General features: G+C 43.4%; 8 protein-coding genes across 8 annotated transcripts; 5 read left to right on the forward strand and 3 right to left on the reverse strand.

The window, feature by feature from the left end:
* Positions 1 to 1,549: 1,549 nt before the first annotated feature.
* Positions 1,550 to 2,584, reverse strand: EAE97_012141 (uncharacterized protein; the record flags this gene model as incomplete). Its single annotated transcript, XM_038882655.1, has 2 exons — positions 1,550 to 2,072; positions 2,127 to 2,584. 2 exons carry the CDS (start codon positions 2,582 to 2,584, stop codon positions 1,550 to 1,552), a joined length of 981 nt encoding a protein of 326 aa, XP_038726482.1.
* A 357-nt stretch (positions 2,585 to 2,941) lies between these two features.
* Positions 2,942 to 4,027, forward strand: EAE97_012142 (uncharacterized protein; the record flags this gene model as incomplete). Its single annotated transcript, XM_038882656.1, has 3 exons — positions 2,942 to 3,157; positions 3,214 to 3,799; positions 3,855 to 4,027. 3 exons carry the CDS (start codon positions 2,942 to 2,944, stop codon positions 4,025 to 4,027), a joined length of 975 nt encoding a protein of 324 aa, XP_038726483.1.
* A 254-nt stretch (positions 4,028 to 4,281) lies between these two features.
* On the forward strand, positions 4,282 to 5,569 carry EAE97_012143 (uncharacterized protein; the record flags this gene model as incomplete). Its single annotated transcript, XM_038882657.1, has 4 exons — positions 4,282 to 4,457; positions 4,507 to 4,616; positions 4,665 to 4,776; positions 4,822 to 5,569. The coding sequence occupies 4 exons, from the start codon at positions 4,282 to 4,284 to the stop codon at positions 5,567 to 5,569; spliced, it is 1,146 nt and encodes a 381-aa protein (XP_038726484.1).
* Positions 5,570 to 5,933: 364 nt separating this feature from the next.
* Positions 5,934 to 8,760, forward strand: EAE97_012144 (uncharacterized protein; the record flags this gene model as incomplete). The annotated part of the gene is made up of 7 exons (XM_038882658.1): positions 5,934 to 6,103; positions 6,162 to 6,941; positions 7,179 to 7,506; positions 7,573 to 7,676; positions 7,726 to 8,140; positions 8,189 to 8,620; positions 8,668 to 8,760. 7 exons carry the CDS (start codon positions 5,934 to 5,936, stop codon positions 8,758 to 8,760), a joined length of 2,322 nt encoding a protein of 773 aa, XP_038726485.1.
* Positions 8,761 to 9,027: 267 nt separating this feature from the next.
* EAE97_012145 (uncharacterized protein) lies at positions 9,028 to 12,387 on the forward strand (the record flags this gene model as incomplete). Its single annotated transcript, XM_038882659.1, has 5 exons — positions 9,028 to 9,300; positions 9,349 to 10,100; positions 10,152 to 11,163; positions 11,215 to 11,895; positions 11,947 to 12,387. 5 exons carry the CDS (start codon positions 9,028 to 9,030, stop codon positions 12,385 to 12,387), a joined length of 3,159 nt encoding a protein of 1,052 aa, XP_038726486.1.
* Positions 12,388 to 13,242: 855 nt separating this feature from the next.
* On the forward strand, positions 13,243 to 15,386 carry EAE97_012146 (uncharacterized protein). Its single transcript, XM_038882660.1, has 6 exons — positions 13,243 to 13,789; positions 13,853 to 14,016; positions 14,071 to 14,265; positions 14,326 to 14,854; positions 14,914 to 15,009; positions 15,075 to 15,386. Exons 1-6 carry the CDS (start codon positions 13,438 to 13,440, stop codon positions 15,302 to 15,304), a joined length of 1,566 nt encoding a protein of 521 aa, XP_038726487.1. The 5' UTR covers positions 13,243 to 13,437; the 3' UTR covers positions 15,305 to 15,386.
* Positions 15,387 to 16,579: 1,193 nt separating this feature from the next.
* On the reverse strand, positions 16,580 to 17,571 carry EAE97_012147 (uncharacterized protein; the record flags this gene model as incomplete). Its single annotated transcript, XM_038882661.1, has 3 exons — positions 16,580 to 16,625; positions 16,686 to 17,053; positions 17,107 to 17,571. The coding sequence occupies 3 exons, from the start codon at positions 17,569 to 17,571 to the stop codon at positions 16,580 to 16,582; spliced, it is 879 nt and encodes a 292-aa protein (XP_038726488.1).
* A 693-nt stretch (positions 17,572 to 18,264) lies between these two features.
* Positions 18,265 to 20,860, reverse strand: EAE97_012148 (uncharacterized protein; the record flags this gene model as incomplete). Its single annotated transcript, XM_038882662.1, has 3 exons — positions 18,265 to 19,864; positions 19,945 to 20,482; positions 20,587 to 20,860. 3 exons carry the CDS (start codon positions 20,858 to 20,860, stop codon positions 19,669 to 19,671), a joined length of 1,008 nt encoding a protein of 335 aa, XP_038726489.1. The 3' UTR covers positions 18,265 to 19,668.
* Positions 20,861 to 21,248: the final 388 nt, after the last annotated feature.

Raw genomic sequence — 21,248 nt, forward strand, 5'->3', positions numbered from 1 at the left:
CTTAGTTTCATCCATAAAACATGGTTATACTCCCAACATATTTTTGAAAGAGAAACGCTAAAACTGCAAACACCACCACCTCATATACTGTCAGTAAACTATTAATCCATTGACCCAATCCAATCCAACTCTTAGCTTTAATATATATGTTCATATCCTATATATAAGCTGCACAATGTGATCTGTTTGCTGTCTCCAGCTCCTCTCAAGTATTTCAGTCCGCCTTTTAGCACCTGTTCTTCTCCATTCATTCCTTAAGATTATTATTCACAAGCCATTCAATCAAGTTGTCCCCCCCTCCCCATGATTCCCTTCCATCAGTAGAAGCTTGAAGCTTGGTAATAGCAAAATGGAATAGAAATAGCTAGCTTACATGCCCTGCCGTAGTAGACCTAGCTCTCAGAAGATTTGTAAGGCTCGAATCGGAATCATCCTTAGATGACCGATCGTATTTATATTCGTCTCTCTATTCTTCTATTTTCGATGAAGAAAATTGTGCTGATGGAATAGATCCACAGGAATCACCCTCCTTTTCATTACCGAAATCGTTATCACCAACTTTTTGCCGGTTGTTGTGCTCAAATTAAGTACCTGATCTTGGTCAAAGTTGCACAGTATCACTTCCTCTTCATCGTTGGTTGGTAGGTGGTTGATACCGATAGAAGACTCCCTCTAGGCTTCTCCCCATTCTTCTTACCCCTCTTCGTGCTCATCTCTGGCGTCTCACAAGGCGTCATTCCAATAGCTCCTTAATAGACTTTTGATCAAGAGACTCAAATCCCCTGATAAATGGAGCGTCTCGAGATCGTCTTATGCAAAAGAAACGGAAGGTTAAAGCGCTAGTTGTTCGCATTTTGGGTAGGCCAACGACTTTTATTTTGGACGTGAAAATCCCGGTAGTTTTTGGGAAATTCTGCGTGGACGTGTTCTCATTGGGAGATTTGTTCTTCAGTGAAATAGCAAGTTCCTGACTTGGAAGTTTGATTCTGATTATTACGTGGCGACTGAATATGTTAAATATGCTTTATACGAGAACGATCAGAATGCGCCACGGCGTCCCTCGAAGGTTTTAGTGACGGTAAGAAGTGGCTGAGTGGCAAAATTTGGGAATTGAAACATCCATGACTTCTTTGTAGAAGTTAATGAGCACGAGGCGCATGGATGCATGAAGTATATCCCCAGCAAGGAGGGGCTTTTTGGTGAAGATACTGTCAAGAAACGAGATGTTGCATTTCAATCAGTCCTTTCATGATCTGTCGATTTTCAGAGTTTAGTGAATATGAGAAGGCAAGTAAACATCTTGAAATACAGATGAGGTAGATGACTTGCGCATATTCCCCACAAAATTAAGATCGAGGAGATGGAGTGGAAATGGAGAGAACATCATATGGCAGGATGTTTAGCCCAGAATTGAAAGAATCTATTCCTAAGGGATGCCAACTACTTCAAGAATGTGTTTAATTTGAACCTTGCTCTAGGTACTTACAGCATTCAATTTAGCTAATGTGAGAGAATGACAATTGTTGAAAACATCATAAGCCGTGCAAACTTATGAACTTTCGAGTTTTTCCATGGCACTAGTAGCAAAATGCCAGGACTGCCATTCCCCTTCAGGTAGTTTGCCCCTCAAGGGCAGTCTTCCACCTTCCAAGTTTCCCATACCTAAAGTTCGATAAATCCCTTCCTTGATCCCGATTATTCCCCATCTCACAACAAATTCCTCTGCGCGGCTCACAGATAACTGAAGCGACAGCAACTCTTGCAATTCTGCGGATTCAATAGGTCGCTTTTTCGCAAGTTCAAAAAGACGTGCAAATGTTCGAGGATAAATTGCGGCAAGCCCATCAATCACACCGGCCGCGCCGAATTGTACAATAGGGCCGAGCTGTTGGCCGAACCCACTGAATACGCGGAAGCTTTCGTGATTGATATCTGGCGTCAAGGAGACTTGCAGATGATGTGAAACATTTCCGTGGGACATCTTGCACCCAACGATATTGGGATGAGCAGCGAGCTCCGTGTAAGTCTCGAGAATTATTGTGATGTTGTTTGTTACTCCAGGATAATGATAGCTGCAGAGGTAGCGAATTAGATTTGTATGACGGTACGAGAGAGATGGAAATTACATTAAGATTGGAATAGGACTAGCATCTGCCACGATCTTATACCATTCTTTAATGTTATCTTGGTTCGCAGCAGGACCGAAATATCCAGGTGCAAGCACAAGACCCCATTGTGCTCCAGCTTCTTTTGCATCGGCCAACCATTCTAATGCTTCATTTAAAGAGTTGGTTAGCACGCCTGCCATAATTGGGTATTCTGAGAAGCCTGCGGAGGTAAGTCCATTTCGAACACCAGCTATCAATTCAGATCGTTCGGCGCGTGAAAGATGAATGGCTTCTCCTGTGCTCCCAAGAAGCACAAGTCCACGTATCCCACTCTTCGCAAGGTGAATACTATGTTGAACCTGAGATGAAACATCTACTGCTGCTTGATTTGTAGAGAGAGGTGTTGTTGATGGATTGAAGAAGGTCGGGACGGGGACAAAAACACCCTCGGGAGGTACTTCACGGTGATTAGTCATCACTACTTGATTGCACGTCTCGGGACTCAGAGCTTCACTTCAAGAAACACCTCAACAAACTCGCCTTGAATGAATGAGAGATGGGCCTCCATTTTATCAGAGGTTCAGTACCATACTGATTTATCTTATTAATCGTATCATTCGATCATAATCAGTTGCGGAACTGCACATGTTCTTTATCCACCAATGCCCACGGAAAAGTATACCCGGGCTACCTGGCTACGGATAAGTCGAAAAGGCATCATTGATGCATCATTGATGTATCCACAGCAATTCTGCTTTGCCTTTAAAATCTCGAGTCTCGGCCAATGTGTTGTTGAGCAATACTAACAGATATTCTCGCGATTCAAATTCATCATGGCCCTCAATCGCTCCGTCAAGTTGAACTCAGGATACAGCATTCCAGTGGTTGGTTTAGGGACGTGGCAGTCAAAACCAAATGAAGTCAAGGAGGCTGTCGCACATGCACTGAAAACAGGATATCGCCATATTGATGCAGCAGCTGTATACGGGAACGAAACGGAAGTCGGAGAAGGAATCAAAGCATCAGGGGTAGACAGAAAAGACATATTTGTGAGCACTGACACGTTTCTCCTTCACTGATCATGTGCTGATTGAAACATATTTAGGTTACGGGCAAATTGTGGAATACAGATCACAAACCTGAAGATGTGGAAGCCGCGCTCGATTCATCTTTACGAGACCTTCAGACTGATTATCTTGACCTTTATCTGATCCACTGGCCAGTTGCTTTTCCGCAGTCCAAGGAAAGATTCCCGGTTGACCCCAAAACAGAGGAAATCATTGTAACCGATGTTCCAATCAAAGACACGTGGGCAGCCTTGGAAGACCTTGTCAAAAAGGGAAAGATTAGAAGTATCGGAGTTAGCAACTTCACCAGAGAGAAGGTCGAAGCTCTGTTGAAAACTGCCAAAATTCCGCCAGCAGTCAATCAGATTGAGGCTCACCCTTATTTGCAACAACCGGAGTTATTGAATTGGCACAAGTCCCAGAATATCGCAGTGGCCGCCTACAGTCCTCTTGGAAACAATATTTACAACTTGCCAAGAGGTGTAGATGACCTCACCGTGATTTCTCTCGCGAAAAGCTTGGGAAAGCAGCCAGCGCAACTACTTATCAGCTGGGCTGTGCAGAGAGGCACTATCGTTCTTCCAAAATCCGTTACACCAGAGCGTATAAACGACAATTTCCAAGGTTAGTGATATCTCCATACTCAGTATCCACAATGCTAAGCTGATCCCATTGCTAGACTTTGAACTGCCAGATGATGCGTTCCAGAAGATATGTTCTTTGGACCGAAACCATCGATATAATTTCCCAGCGCGGCTCGGAGTGGATATCTTTGGCGAGGTCAGCCCAGAAAGTTTGAGAAAGAGTGTTGAAGATTGGAAAGAATCTCAAAGGAAGTTGCGCGCCGCATAAACACTATGCTAGTTACCGTTGAATAGTAGAATAAGGATTCTTAATTTGCCAGATCTTGCAATAAAACTACCCGCTCATGACCGGATTTTCAAATTTGTGGATGCAATACTTACCCGGGATCATCAGATCTGCTGCATCCTTACCCCACCCTACTTCCGGCCTCCGGGTCTTCGGAATCAGACAGTGATCTATCTGAGACCACATATAGTTCTGACTTGCACGCCCATAGTTATACATTGATCACAGATTTCATTATGCCGGAGATAGCATCTATCGAATACTTTCGTGTACCACCTCGATGGCTCTTTGTAAAAATCACAGACAAAGGTGGCAATGTAGGCTGGGGCGAAGCCTCTCTTGAGGGCCATACCCAAGCCGTTGAAGGTTGTTTAGACGCGTATATCGCGAGATACACGGGCATGGAAGCTGAGTATGTGGACTTAAGATGCCGTATTAGTACATCTAATAACTAGTTGTAGTGATATTGAACATATATGGCAAATGTCTTGGAGGAGTGGATTTTATCGTGGAGGCCCGGTCCTCATGAGCGCATTATCCGGAATCGATATTGCTCTGTGGGATTTGAAAGGTATGCTTGATCAATTCATCTGAGTACTTGGACTAATTCCTTCTCCAGCTAGAAGATTAAATGTACCCATCTATCAGTTACTTGGTGGAAAAGTTAGGGATAAGATTAAAGTATACGCCTGGATTGGTGGAGATAGACCTTCTGATATTGCCGGCCAAGCGTATGTTATCCCATAGCTCTACCTGACAGAAGTTAATAAGAGTAGTCAGGCTAGAAAAGATCAAGGGTTTACAGCAGTCAAAATGAACGGTACAGAAGATCTGGGGTGGTTTGACTCGCCATCTGCCTTGGATAGCTGTATAGAACGAGTGAAGGCTGTCAAAGAGCTTGGGATGGATGTTGGAGTTGACTTTCATGGTAGAGTTCACAAGCCGATGGCCAAGCAGCTAGCAAAGGCTCTGGAACCACATCGACCAATGTTCTTGGAGGAGCCACTACTTTCAGAACACATTGGTGGCATCAAAGGTCTCTCGCAACTGACAAGCACCCCAATTGCCCTGGGTGAACGTTTGCATAGTCGATGGGATATTCGACCATTCCTTGAAGCGGGCGCTTTAGATATTTTACAGCCAGACATTAGCCATTGTGGTGGGATCAGTGAGATGAAACGTATCGCTGCTATGGCCGAGACTTATGACGTTGCTCTCGCGCCGCACTGCCCTCTAGGACCTATTGCTCTCGCAGCCAACATTCAGATCGCGGCCGCTTGCTCAAATCACGTCATTCAAGAAATGAGCTTGGGTATCCATTACAATGTCGGCGGGCAAGACCTTACGAGTTACACAACCAATCCAGAGGTCTGGAAGGTAACCGGCGGTTATATTGATTTGATGAAGGGTCCAGGACTTGGCATAAATATTGACGAGGAGCAAGTACGTAGACTTTCTCAAGGAGCGGAGCCTTGGATGAGCCCGGGGTTCATTGGCCCCGGCGGTGAGATTAGAGAATGGTAAACTAGCTCAAAATATGATATTTCAATTCCCCCAACCAATAATTTTCCATTGTTCTACAAATATCGAAAAATGGGCATTTCCGTATGTAAGCCCGGGAAAGGTAAGAGCAGAATACGCCATCCGAGCCAGGATTGTTCTGGATATCTGCTAGCGACTAACAATTTCGAAATTGCCGCTTCGGCCCCAAAGTGGGAAACCCGAAACCCCCTGTCATTTGCTTTAGCCGGAAAGCTTAACTTCCCCGCACCACCAGCTTTCAAGTATCCGGACCAAAGACAATTCTATGAACCATTGTCCTGCAGACCCCTTCGGAAGTATTCTTCTATGTTTCGGATCTGACAAAACTCGCACTACGCAAATAATAATGGCGGAAGCTCGACAATCACACAATTCGTTGAATTCTCCGCCAACAGCCGAGGTAGCTCATCCAAGGGACGAGGGCACAGAAACTCAACCGGCGCCCGCAGCGAAAAGACGGAAAAGGGATGAGACTGAGAGAATACGTGTAAGTCGAGCTTGCGACCGTTGTAAAAGGTAAGATGGTGAAACCCCACATTTTGCGGAAAAGGCATCTCACAAATGTATTTCAAAGAAAAAAGACAAGATGCAGCGGAAATCAACCTTGCAATCTCTGTACAACTGCCGGTTTGATCTGTGAGTTTACAGCAGCTTATAGGCGTGGGAGAATACCTCCAATAGCGACAGAGAAAGAACACCTTGAACATCTGGGAGGTATTTCTGAAAATGCCGAAAGTTCTACCAGTGTTGAACATGAACACGTGATTGAAGCTGCAAAACCTTTCCCAAATCATCACAATGCGTTCCATAGCCAATTGAGCGGAGAATTCACCAGTATCCCACATGATGTAGCTATAGCTGCATCAACATTGGCCCGGCTCCAGCCTACTATCGCTGAGAACTCGAACCCAATTTCGAGAATGCAATCATCTCGGAACTCACCAGAGCCTCCGCAAACTGACCTCCAGGGACACTACGTGGGTCCTTCCTCTGGGGCCTCTTTTCTATTGAGAGTGCAGAAGAAGTTACACCGAGAAATTACACTCTCCCAGGATTCATCAATATTCACATTTGGGGATGCTCCCCTACCAGAATTTGACCCTTCCTTTTTCGTACTTCCCCCAAAATCCGACGCCGAGAACCTTGTTGCAAGATACTTTGATTTTGCAGTTCCGACCCATCGCTTTCTACATCGCCCAACTATTGAACTCTGGGTACATGAATTTTACGATAATCTGGGAACTTTTCAACGGAAAAGCGGTGCCAAAGGACGAACGGCTCTTTTATTTATGGTTTTCGCTCAAGCAAGAGATTACATGCCTGGTGTTGGCAAACATAATGATAATGATACGAGGTAAATACTGCGAGATGCCCAATGATTAAGAATTGAGTTTTTCACGAGAGACTTCCGGCTCTTTGATTGGTCAAATCACTTTCGATGACAATCAAATATTGTATGTTTCTTGTCATTGAATTTTGGTGGAGCATAGGCAGCTTTCATATCCATCCTGGTACTCCAAGAACTTGTATACTTTGAAATTGAATCAATTATCACAGTGTTATTTTACTCAAGCTAACAACAATACCGTAGTTCCCGATACTTCCACGCCGCTGATCGTCAACTGACATCTGAAACTGGAGGAGTGCTTTTAACTAGTGTTCAAGCTCGGCTGTGTCAATGTTTCTATCTCCTATCACAGTCAAGGGTCAACCATTGTTGGAGCTTATTCGGAACCACGGCTCATCTGATCCTCGCTCTCGGTATCCATCGCAAGAGACGTTTAGAGTCTCACAATAATGTGGATATGATCGAACTAGAATGCAGAAAGCGAGTTTTTTGGTGTGCATACAACTTGGACAATTATCTAAGTGCTGCTCTCGGAAGACCTCGAACTTTCCACGATGATGATATAGATCAGGTGAGCCATCCCTTTATCAGGCTAACGATCGCGATTACCCGATAAGATTCTGAGACCTCAATTTAGGAACTCCCGAGTTGTGTAAATGACTCTGATCTTACTTCAAAACACGTTCACGTCAATAAGTCTAGAGCCCAATCTATCATGATGGCACCTATTGCTCATGGAATGTAAGCGTAAGAATCTCGATCACACGTCTGAAAGCTCACTTCTCTACAGGCTGTCCCAGATAATCAGCCACATTCTTCGCGATCTCTATTCCATTCGTCCACCATCTTCCACCATCCGTCTTTCTCTAGCAGACCAGTATTGCAAAAATCTTCAAGAGTGGCGCACGAAGTTTACTGGGTTTCTAGATGCTAAGGGTGTAGATACGTCTCTATTGATACCTCTATTCCAACGTCAAAGAAATGTCCTGAATCTGTCATATTGGCACGCACTGATATTAGTTCATCGACCATTCTTATTGCGAGATTTTGCTAGTCTTCATAAAAGAAACTCATACCATTCTAGAGAAACTTCAACCAGCAACTCCGCGGACAAAAATGTCTTCAATTGTTTACAGGCAGCAATGGAAATCACTAACATCGTTAATCATTTGACGGAGGCCGGGCAACTGTACCAGGCATTTTGGGTAAGTACCATTCCTGATAACTCTATAGCAATACCCTGACTAGACTAGTTCACTCATTATTTCGCATTTTGTGCGGTAGTTGTGCTATACGTATATACAATACAACACCGCTATCATCCTCGAGAGGAATATATCAAGTACTTTGAAGCTGCTGTTCGCTGTCATTCTCAGATTTCGTCTAAAGCCAAAAACGAATCGTTGGCACAAAGATATAGTGTAGTGCTGGAAGAACTTAGACTAGAGGCTATCACATACCCCCAAGGACAAGGAGTAAACCACGGATCTCATGCTACCCAGACCGAGAGAGGTTCTCACTCAAACCGTGAAAGTCTTGTCACTGCACCCAATGCGGTCCACGAATATGGGAGTGGCGGAATTGCAGTAGCACGTTCAATTGACGGAGCTGATGGCGATTATATCGAGTCAAGTCCTTCTGTGACTATGGATCCTCTCACTGGCTGGGGCCAATTTGATTCTTTGGTACGTTCTTATGTGGAATTTTAATGGAAACTATGCTTACTTCATAGGTTACTGGCGGAGTGGGTGGCTTTGACTTTATTTTTACAGGCGACCAAAATGATCAATGGGACACGGGAATGGGTAATAATTCCGGATATTAGTTTATCATCACGCTTCTTATACACTTCCCCACTCGAAGAATAATCCGTGATTCGTTGTTTTCCTAGTTCCGGATCTCGGATATGCACTTGGGGCACGGATACTTGTGTAGGCTATGCAGTGTCGCTCAATACCCCTCCAAGGAAAAATATTCCTCCAGTCATATATAGCGCTATGATACATCCGGGCAGGAGGCCTCATCAAATAGAGAGCATACACGGCTGCATGCCATTCTTCTTGTTCCTTTACAATTCAGACAATTCAGAACCATGTCGGCCATAGTCGAGACTAGAGCATTTACAGCACCACATGAGAGGTTAGAAAATTCGTCTCAACCCGCAAAGACCATACCTAGTCGACTTCTATACACTGTCGATGACTTGATTTACAACAGAAGTCAGACTATTCCAGATGTCCCTCTATTAGCATATCCCGGTAGCTTGAAGGGACGATCGGACTATGTTCATTACACGGCGAGGGATCTTGATCGATTCGCTGACCATGGTGCAAATGCATACTTATCACTTGGTCTCATTCCCAGTGTTAGTATGCAAACCAATTGTTAGGGATTCATTCTAATAGGAACGCAGTCACCAAAAAGCTCTGTTGCAGAAGTCGTTGCGCTTTTAGCACCGTCAAACCTTGATTATGTCGCTACCATCTTTGCCTTATCACGCCTAGGTTTCGCAGTTCTGTTGCTTTCTAATCGATTAGCACCAGAAGCATACGTTTCTCTTCTTGAAAAGACAAAATGTAAGCGAATTGTCAGTTCAGATAATCACCACGACGTTATCAAATTGATTCAAGTTGAGCTGGAAGTATCTCAGTATCCCTTGCTGAGACAGTCTCAATATGATATAAAAGCTCCGTTGACCCCACGATTTCCTCGATATGTGGGAACTGCCTTGGATTCAACACGTAATTCATTTATAATCCATTCATCGGGCTCAACAGGGCTTCCAAAACCAATCTTCCAAACACATGCGGCTTGTCTCTCCAACTACTCCAATAGTTTCGGTTTCCGGGCATTTTTGACATTGCCTCTGTATCATAACCATGGATTGTCATCATTCTTTAGAGCGATCCACTCAGCAAAGGAAATTTCTATGTTCAATGCCAACTTACCATTGACGGGAAAGAACTTGATTGAAGGTATGGCTGCAGTAAAACCTGAAAGTTTCCATGGTGTACCTTACGCGTTGAAGCTACTCGCGGAGTCCGAGAGTGGAATCGAAGCTCTGAGAAGATGCAGATTAGTCTTGTTTGGGGGAAGTAGCTGCCCGGATGACCTTGGAGATCGCTTGACACAAGCTGGAGTTTACTTAGTTGCTCACTACGGCGCGTAAGTTTTAAGAACTTCATCAGTTACGATAAATTCTGACCGAGCATACAGTACCGAGATAGGGCAGCTCATGACTTCTTTTCGCCCACGAGAAGATACAGCATGGAACTATGTCAGACCTTTACCATCGTGTGTACCATACATTCAGATGGTGCAACAATCAGAAAACACATTCGAATGTGTGGTATTAGATGGTTTGCCGTCAAAAGTCACCTCAAATTCTCAAGATCCTCCAAATTCGTTCAAAACGAGTGATTTGTTCACCCCCCACCCTTCAATACCAAATGCATGGAAATATCTTGGACGGTTGGATGATCGTGTTACGCTCGTCAATGGCGAGAAAGTCCTTCCGATCACATATGAGCATCAGATTAGAGAGCACGAATTGGTAAGAGAAGCGTGCGTGTTTGGCGTTGGCCGAGCATTTCCTGGTTTGATCGTCGTTCCAAGCGAAAAAGCAACCAGCATAGGTAAAAAAAAATTGCTAGAAAAGCTCTGGCCAGTGGTTGTTGCTGCAAACTCAAGAGTGGAGAAATTCAGTCAGATTTCGAAGGAAATGGTTCATATTCTGAACGTTGGTGTTGATTATCCCTGCACAGATAAAGGAACCATGATTCGACCTGCTTTCTACAAAAATTTCGAAGATCTCATAGATTCTATGTACCAGAGCTTTGAGAAACCAGTAGATTCTTTGAAAGGTACACTCCAGTTGGGTAGAGAACAGTTAGAAGACTTCCTACTTGGTGTGTTCGCAGAACGAGTTGGAATCCAGCATCTCGAAAGGGATACCGATTTCTTCGAGGCAGGCGTTGATAGTTTGCAAGCGATTGCAGTTCGAGGTATCATTTTGCGCGAGTTGGATCTGGCTTCTGCAGTACCAAGTCAGAATGTGGTTTTTGAATTTCCAAGTGTGCAAGACTTAGCTGAACACTTAGATTCTCTTCGCAAAGGCGAGGCATCAGAGCAGAAGGATGAGATCAAAATAATGGAGGAATTGATCCAAAGATACTCTCATTTTGAACAACATGTCCCAGGTTCCAGGATAGTTGACGGGGAAACCATTGTAAGTAATCATTTCAAGAGTTTATTGTTACCTACTAATGTTTTGCCGAAGATTTTGACCGGTGCTACCGGCTCACTTGGGGCACATGTTCTCTCTCAGCTCGTAGAGAAAAACTTTGTCAAAGCAATATATTGTCTTGTCCGAGCTAGGGATCGACAACAAGCAGAGGAAAGAGTCAGAAATACTCTTTCCGCCAAGAAATTATCGCCAAAATCATTTTCAAAGATTCATTGTCTTCCATCAGATCTCAGCAACACAAATCTTGGCCTCGACACCACCTTAATCCAAACCTTGCGAGATAACCTTACGACAGTGATTCATTGTGCCTGGGCTGTAAACTTTAATTTGGGCGTCCAAAGCTTTGAGTCGCATCACATCAAAGGAACTGTGAACCTCTTGAATTTGTGCTTGACCGTTCGCACGCCCTCTCCCGCGAAGTTATTCTTCTGTTCTTCCATATCAGCGGCAGCAGGTACTCCTTTGCCTGCGAAAATTGAGGAAACATACATTACGAGCCTGAATTATGCTCAAAATATGGGATACGCTCGGTCAAAGTTAGTCACTGAAACGGTGATCGGAGAAGCTGCGAGACAAACTGGAATGCTGGCAAAGGTTTTGAGAGTTGGTCAGATTGTTGGAGATACAATGGAAGGGCTGTGGAATAGTACAGAGGCTATCTCACTGATGATAAGAAGTGCTACAACGCTTCATGCTTTACCGGCCCTAGATGAGGTGAGAATCTCCATAGTGTACACTTCTGATGCAAGTACTAACGATACATAGACACCTTCTTGGTTACCTGTTGATATTGTTGCAAAAGCTGTGTTGGAGATCGCTGGCCTCGAGAACTACTCACCAGAAGTATCTATGCATGAACCGGACTCAAGAGACATTGTCTACCATGTACAAAACTCGCACACTTTCTCCTGGACTAATGACCTTCTTCCTGCTTTACATGCAGCGGGATTAGAGTTTGATATTGTCAATCAAAAAGAATGGATTAAGCTACTTAGGGAGAGTGAACAAGATCCGGATAAGAACCCAACGATAAAGCTTCTGGATTTCTTCACTGAAAAATATGATAATGACAAGCCTGGTCGACAGGGACTTGTCTTCAAAACGGAGAAGACGGGTTCAAAGTCCGTGGCTATTAAAAATGGTTGCGACATTGTGGCGAGTGGGCTGGTCAAGAAGTTTATTGATAGTTGGAGAAAGGAGTGGTGATCACTTAGATGTACGCTTGTTGTATTCATCATTTTTAAGTTTATCCTGTTTAGTACAATATTCCCAATATCTTTGATTATAGGCAGCTCGCTCGTATGGCCGTTCTCATTCGTGCTCTATGTAACGCTGTTATCTCTTAACACACTCTTTTTACCTTTATCATGCTGTGACCCTACCGTTGAAATCAGAGAGCTTATCAACTCAGATAACATCAAAAAGCCAAGCGCAATTTGATAGGTGGCAGGGTTGGGTTGCGTTGTTCACGTCACATTGCAAGCCATTCTAAAGCCTCATCTAAAATTCGGAAATAATACCAACAATAGTTGTTTCACATCCCCGCATTGTGCCGTTGACATTTCCGGCTCTGCACTCGCTACACACTTTCCTCATCCTCAGCTCCATCCGTTTGTACGGATCCAAGATACCAGCTAAGGTCATTCAATGTTCCGGACTACAGTCCAATGATACAAGGGTTCGAATATCTAAAAGCTGTTAGAAGTTCGAAAATAGTTTAGTGTTTTAATCGAATTCAATAGCTTAAATGACTTGGATGCTCTAATTAGTTTGGGAATTCAACAATCTTTATTGTTGGACTGCAGTCCGGACCATTGGACACTCTGTAGCAGCCGACCGGATATGTATAATGTTATTCATGTTTGAACAATTGCATACCCGTATGCAGATCATTAGCAGTACCACGTGTCTTTCGCACGTTTTTGCTATCAAAGATTTACGAGTATAGCCTGGAAGTGATGGCAAGGTTGCAATGTCCTTTTCCGTGAGCCGTGGGGTAACGCGGGGGAAGTGAGGGGCCCCGCATACCGCATATTGAGCTGTATGTCCCCATGTATCATTTCTTTATAGCTGCGATAGCTTTCATCAATATTATGAATTCTCAAGCTAGCTTTTACTTAGATCTTACCTTGGTATATCCAGTAAGAGATACTTTCCAGACTCCAATTTAATATCAAAAGCTTGTGCCAATTTTCTAGGTCAACAATATCATTTCCTATCAATCGCGAAGACCGCAAGAATTGCATCATATGAGCCATGGCAGCCCTTGGCGCTTCGCAAACTAATACCGACACCGACACTAAGATCAACTCTAACGAAGTAGAGTTCGTAGAATATGCATCCTCAACGCCCGCGAAACCTGGTCGTGCTCCAGCCTACGTACGCAATCTTACACCAGAAGATCGTAAGAGAATTGAAACTTCCCTGAGGCGAAAGGTCGATACGAGATTACTTCCTATGATTGTTCTTATTTATGTCATGAACTACCTGGATCGTAACAATATTGCTGCTGCAAAATTGGCTGGACTAGAAAGAGATTTACAGTTGACTGGAGATCAGTTTCAGACTTCTGTTAGTATTCTGTTTGTGGGATATTTGCTGATGCAAGGTAACTTTCCCGGGCCCAAAAGCAAGCAAGGTCGTTGAGTATTACTGACGAGAACCTAATTAGTGCCATCTAATCTTCTTCTTAACAAGCTTGGCAAACCGTCCCTCTATCTTCCTGGATGTATGGTAGTTTGGGGGATTATCTCGGGGGCTACAGCTGGGTGTCAAACTTACGGTGGTCTACTCGCGTGTCGATTCATTCTTGGCTTTGTTGAGGCGGCTTACTTTGTAAGTCATGCTTCACTACACCTAAAACTATATCATCTTCTAATCGTGATTTAGCCCGGTTGCCTGTATTACCTTTCTTCTTGGTACACACGTAAAGAACTTGTCAAAAGAACGGCTCTTTTATACTCAGGATCTCTACTTTCGGGTGCATTCTCAGGGTTGATCACTGCAGGTATAACGAATGGGTTGGATGGCGCCAGAGGCCTTAGTGCTTGGAGGTGGCTTTTTATCGTCGAGGGCGCGATTACAGTGCGCCCCCATAAACCAATTCCCGCATTTTTCGAAGTTCAAATTCACTAACAAATACAGGTTTTCATAGCGCTGTTTGCGTTCTTCATCCTACCTGATCTTCCACGTACAACAAGCTGGCTATCTGAAGACGAGAAAGAACTCGCAGCCTGGAGATTGGAAGAAGATATCGGACAAGACGACTGGGTTGATAGTAAGCAACAAACCTTTTTACACGGCGGCAAACTTGCTGCAAAAGATCCGAAAGCATGGCTTCTTCTCGCCACTATCTATGGATTTACATCAGCGGGTACTGTCACCACTCTGTTCCCATCAGTTGTTAAAGGGCTTGGCAGGGGCAATATCGAAACACTTCTCTTGACAACACCCCCATATCTAATTGCTGTTATCGCCATTCTTTGTAATGCATGGCATGCAGATGCAAGTGGTGAAAGATATCTACACATTGCTGGACCTCCGGTTTTGGCTTTTATCAGTTTTGCCATTGCAGCTGGCACTACTAAATTTGCACCAAGATACTTGGCCATGTGTCTCATGGTGGGAGCAAACTATTCGGGATACGTTGTTGCACTTAGTTGGATTTCAAATGGTATGTTGAATAATGGTCCCAGGTTTGTTAGGTATAGAGACTAATGTAATGGTACATAGTACTTCCTCGACCTCCATCGAAGCGTGCAGCTGCTCTCGCCGGTATCAATGCGTTGAGTAACGTGGCTCAAATTTATTCACCATACCTCTATCCCAGTAAGTTTTAATGAGCCCTGGTGCTGCATTTGATATTGGAAAATTATCGCTCTAACCTCTCACAGCCAGCGATGCACCTCGTTACGCGAAAGCAATGTATGTCAACCTTTCAATGTCAGTGGTATCGATTGTTTTTGCCACAATACTTCGATTCCATTTAATTGAGTTGAATAAGAAGTTAGACAGAGGGGAAATTGTAGATGGAGTTAACGGTAGAGTTGCCCCAGGAAGGAGTGTTGAAGAGGGCGAGGGAGAAGAAGTTGCTGTTGATAGAGGATTCAGATTTTTATACTAGATATCTTATATCATGTGAGTAACATGGCTGTCAATAGTCTGGATTGTAGTTCAGGAATAAAGATTATTAAGTTCTTAAATTATTTAAAATGTTCAAAGCGTTTGAGATGTTTAATTTGAGTGGAACGTAAATCCTATTCAGATTTCTGATTGCTCTTAGATATTCAAAATCTTATATTGTTGAACTATAGTTCGGACCATTGGATAACTTGTGAGGGAATAGATTTTTGAGAAATATGTTGTTCGTAGCCAACATTCTCAATGAAATAGTGCCAAGTATAGACCTAACGATAGGTACCTACGTAGGTTAAAAAAGTCATCGTTCCTTCTCAAGCTACAGTACCTTCAGCAAACTTTGGTAAAGTTCCACAATAGCCCACTGCAATTCACTCAATCCTTCATAGATTCTCATGTTTATGATTATAAATATTCAAAAAACCGTACCCGTTCCATCAAACATGCCAAACATGAAAACCCCGGTGACGCGTAAGTTAATCCGAATACTACCTATAAGGAAAATGAAGATTTTAAAACTGACAATATCATACAGAATTGTTAGCGTGTCGATCTTATATTCTTCTGAGAAATCAGATTATTATGAACGTCGAAAGTTGTGGGTTCAAGTCCCACCCGGAGTATCATATTTTTGCCATTCTTCCTATTTATTTCTTCTCTTCTCTTTCGAGTTTGATAACTTAGGAAGGTGAGGTAATGGTGGTGGTGAAATTACCGGTCAACGTGTGGATATCGCGGAACGTGATGGCTCGCAAACATGAAATTCGCACTCTAGTCCAGTCATTTTGTAGCTCATATCAAAGGAGAAGCAATGGAGTCGCTGTGTCTATCTCGAATCATTGTATGTACTCATTCTACAAGGAGTGATGTTCTTGAATGTTCTCATGCAATGTTGTGAAGAACCCCAGAGGGAGCTTTCAGCTCATCTAAAGTGATCATGAAATTGTGAAGGAATGCTCTAACTCGCTATGAGGGGGAAACTTATAGGATTTTGATTTGCGAAAATCTAGAATTGTGAAATAGCCAGCAACACTGACGATTCCCACCTAGCCTGCCATTCAATTCCATTAAAATCCATCTACTTTGAAACACCGACAAGCAAGACTGTCGATGACATAACTTTATTTTGAACATCTCTTAATGTTGACGAGTTGTTTAAAAACGGTCCAACAATTACTTGACTTCTGTAAAATGAAATAAGCTAATTCGTATGAGACCAAACCCCCCAAACTTCAACCGACGGAAAATGATGAACTGGATATTAATCACAGTAACTAGATTCACTGCTATCCGAACCATAAGTCAGCCTTAAGCAAAGTCAGTTTAAATGTTCGGTCAAGTTATTTCTTCTCCAAGTTCCAACTCACTTTTTGCTTGTGAATATGCCTTTCATCTTTTGCCATAATCCCCTAGTTCCTTTGCCCTGTGCACATGAATCACTAGAATAGCTAGGCGGTTGATGCGACCGAAAGCAGTTTGGAGCGGGTCCGAGTACTCTATCCACGATAACATGTACCGGCGCGTTAGGTGTCAGTGTCGGAAATCTTGGCTTGGGAGGGCCAGGAATTGGCCACATTGACATGGAGATCTCCCATCCAGGCTGAACATGATCTTGCCAGAGTTGAGGGAGGATGACTTCCCCAGCCGGATTCATAATATCGTAATGTCCTTCTTTGACATGTGGGCCGATGATTTCGACATGTAGAAACGCTGCTTTAATGAGTTCTGAGATTCCCTAAGAATGTTAATAAATTTGATAGAAAACAGGAGGAGCTCAATTCTACTTACTGCCCAGGTCTCACATCGGTGATAAGGGAAACTGAAGCGTCTCCCGACTGCATCCTTAAGTTTGATTGGTTTTCTGGTGTCTGTCTTCTCACTTAACAAACTGGAATTTGCCTCTGCCTGGCGTGATAGGGCATTTTCAAGCCGTGTAATGAGTCGTTCTTCCTGGGATGCCTCTAGCTGCTGAATAACATTCTCAAGTTTTGAAAGCAATCCATCGGGGTAATTTTGGTCACTTTCTGCTGCAGAGCCTGCCATGAATCCTGAATTGCCAGGTACTGTTGTCGTAAAAATTAAGGCATCGACTTGCTGAATCGTCGCAGCTGAGTCTACTGCTATTTCATGAGAAATTGGGGTAGTTGGCTGGTTTACCGGCGCCGTTGGCAGTGTCTCATTACTTGCTACAGATACATCACCATGATTAGTGTAAGCAGGTGGGGGAGACGATGATTGGTTTGTCTTTGGCATTGTGAAATGTTCAGAATGCTTGGTGTATGTAGACCTTTTATATTGGTATGCAAGAAGGAATGAGTTGAATGGGTTTTCACAATATTCTTTGATACGTCTTATACTTATTTGATTTGAAAAGGGAAAATATCGAAACGATGTCTGATGGTTAAAATTTGGAATGGGGCATTTGGGGCATTTGTACTCGGCGGTAAACGAATGTTTTCAAACTGCTTGAGGCTTTCTTTTCGTGTGACGCATGTCAGACTGACAAGGCTGCAGAGAAGCAGCTCAGAGTTGGTTGAACTCGCCGACTTCGACCAATGACTGTGTTTTGTGACGAAAAAAGGAAAAGGTGACTGCATATCTGCTGACTACAAAGTCGCCCCGTTGTTAATTTACCGGATCGTGAATGTTGCACCTATTGATTCAGGGCATTCTTTCCTGGGGGTCAAGTGAAAAAACAACCGCACTTCCCAGCGTACAATTATGTAAGGATGACGCTTCGATTGTTGGAAAACAATCGAAAGCTACATGCATAAATCCTTTGCTCACACATGTGTAATCGTCATTTTGCGGCACCTGGGGCTGTATCGAAGTCAGTTGTGAACAAGTACAGCGACAGGCAAGGGCACTGCAGATGGTAAAAGGTCAAGAAGATAAGTTAAACTTCATCTGCGACTTATATTGGAAACTAGCTGACCGACTAGAAGACGGAGTCTCAAAGGACTGGTAGAAACGATAGAAAAGATATTACTCTAGATGTACTCAGTTTCTGTACCTCCTTATTCTGCCAAAGTGCCTTTAATGCAGGATAACGTGATAATCTATCACAACTTGATGATCCATATTTAGGTAAAAACATTGCAAACGATGTCAACTTATGGGCTGAAATTCCCCTTAAAGGTCAATGATCTTTGTTACAGCAGCCGATTTGGACCTGATTCTACCACAAATAAAAGAATATCAATGCAGTTACAACGAAACCAGGTTTCTTACGCTTCAAGATTTCGAAATTCCTCGCATTAAACTCGTCAAATACCATCAGTAAGCAATCGAAAGGTGTCCGTAAGTCACGATGGAGAAACAGTAGTTCGCTAGGAAGGATGATATGGACCATGAAATCGATATTAAAGGGAAATTGTACAGGAAAACTGAGAAACAAACAAATAAAGCCATAGAATTGAGAGAAAGGATGAAACCTAGCATCATAACAACTTTGAGCACGTGCCGAGGGCTCAGAGGTTCAAATGAATAGGAAATTTGACATACTAGGTGGTCGCAAAGGCAAGATCTCCACCGCCCCTAAAGTGTAAGCACACAATTTTTACCAATTTTCTGAATTATTCAAGCACCAAAGCCTATCACTCGATGATGTAATAAAAGCTCGTGAAGATGTTAAAAGGGAGAGCCGCAATGCAGGTACAGAGGAAATTACCTGGCGCGGGCGATCAATCTGTTTAAATCAGTGTCATCAACGCCAGAAAATGGTTTCTGAAAACGAAGTAGCCGCAACGCCCCAAAGTTTGAGCCTCATGAAAGATGCCCAGACTTTCAAATGGCCCCCATGCTTATATAGTATGCCATGATGAACATACCGATCTCGTCAGATGAATGCGAGACTTCTCGAACCACCATAATTGCCCGGGTACCGGCCTTGCAAGGTGACTCTATGAGAGGCATTGGTTTTCTTCCTGGAACAGAAGCATAATTACACTGCGAAAGGCATCTCTTCAAAATACAAATTGCTTCGAACAATTGAAGGGCATGGGACAGTGGAAAGCCTTTTGCAGGGCGAGTGCTGACATTGTTCAACCCTACTCAAGATGCGTCGGCGGTCAGCTGTTAGCAGTGTGCCAGCATCTGGGTAAATCGTACATATATAGTACAACTGCGGCAAGAGAACAAAGCTTGTAGGAAGGGCGAGAGAACTAAAATTGACACCGAACAGAAAAGCAAGATGATAATTGATATACAAAATTGATGCCCTCCACTAGAAATGCCTAACTCCTGTCGCTCTTTCGATTGTGTTCCGCCAATGATTATCAGTATTGCAATGCCTATAAATATGAAACTTCGCTACTCCACTGCCCCTCAGATGATGACCAAGGCTCTTGGTCATACTGCCGCATAACCTCCTCTACTTCCACCACCTTGTACGGTACTCAAAACTCTTCTGGACCAGTCCTTCAATAAATATGGAACGTCACGGATCGTATCTCCATGAGGGAGAAGGTCCCATCCACGAGCGCCATATCTATTATAGTTGAGCCAAGATCCGAAAATCAAGTATGCGGCTGTTGAAAGAAATGCACTGTCAAAAAGTTGTTAGCTACGTTCACTACCTTCCTGCCTGAGATGTAAAATAAACGACCAGGGGATGGAAAAACATACACAATAATGAACCAAGTAAAAAAGCCCCAATGCGAACTTTTCTTGTCATCGCCATCATCCTTCGGTCCATCCTCACAAGCATACTTTGTGCGCCAAGTCAACCTTAGGATATCTGCATCGCCTTTATCTTTGTCCAACCTAACGAACTGAAGACTTGAATCGTTGCCTGGCGCTCCTATCACTCCATCACCATTCCCTTCTTCCTCCCTCTTATTGTTCTTTTCCTCATCCTTCTGCTTGTTTTTCGGCTCTGGTGGTACCCACAGATTCTCCAGTCCAGTTCGGTTCGCATCGCAAATAAACTCCACGATAGCTTTCTGTGGTCTCTTATCTTTCCCTTGTCTGATAAAGCCTCCGTTTAGCTCTACACGTAATCCTTCTTTGTCGGCGTCTGAATGAGATTTAGAGTTACTAAGTCGTTCCACTTTAGCGTCGAGAGGACCTCCACCGTAATTCTGTAATTCGCCTGCAAATGGAACAATTTGTTGTGTTGCGTCTGATCCTTCCTCTTCATTGATGACATGTGTTATGCCACAAACTGTTCCATCCAGGATGTTAGTGAATCAAGACCCTCTGAGTAACACACGATGCATTGGCTCGTGGCCAAAGTTTAACAAGACCTAGAATAAGGAGAGACATTACCTCTTGTCCCACCTGGACACTCATAGAACCCCTTCTTGACTATAGGGTTACAAAGGTCGATTGTGTATGTTGTATTTGTCCATCCTTTGGCTTCACCAACATAATCTTCAACACTGTGTAGTGCCGACCGTGGTCCACCTAATGCTTCCAAATTGAACGACTTTTTGTCGACAACTATGTTCGTACAATCCAAATTTCCAAGAGCGGAAGAAAGGAGTGGAAATAGTAGACCTGATAGAAATACGGTTTCGGTTGGGAGGTTGTGAAGACGCATGATGGTTTGTCAGAATACCGTGGAATACACGGAAAACGGTAGACGGACAATAGTCTCAAGTATTTTCTTTTATCAAACACGCCTGTGATATGTGTCGGATTGAAAGATACTGATTCTTTATATTGAGATGTATCGAAGGCGAGATGTCAATAAGTAAGACAGTACAGTAGGTATTCGTTGTAGGTTTACTTTGCTTACGAAGTTTGTGATGCAATTATTGAAGCTCGTAGAGTAATTATCCAGACACGCCGGAAACTGTGAGATGAAAGATGACGGTGATTACCTAAGCTGTTTGTTTTATCAAACAAATCACATGATGTTTGCGGCAAGATTTGGTTTCGAGATCGCTTTCAACTCAGCTCGTGCTCTTTGATTTCTGTGATTTTGA

The sequence above is a fragment of the Botrytis byssoidea genome (genome assembly GCF_014898295.1).
Source record: "Botrytis byssoidea strain MUCL 94 chromosome Unknown BBYS_053, whole genome shotgun sequence".
NCBI lineage: Eukaryota > Fungi > Ascomycota > Leotiomycetes > Helotiales > Sclerotiniaceae > Botrytis > Botrytis byssoidea.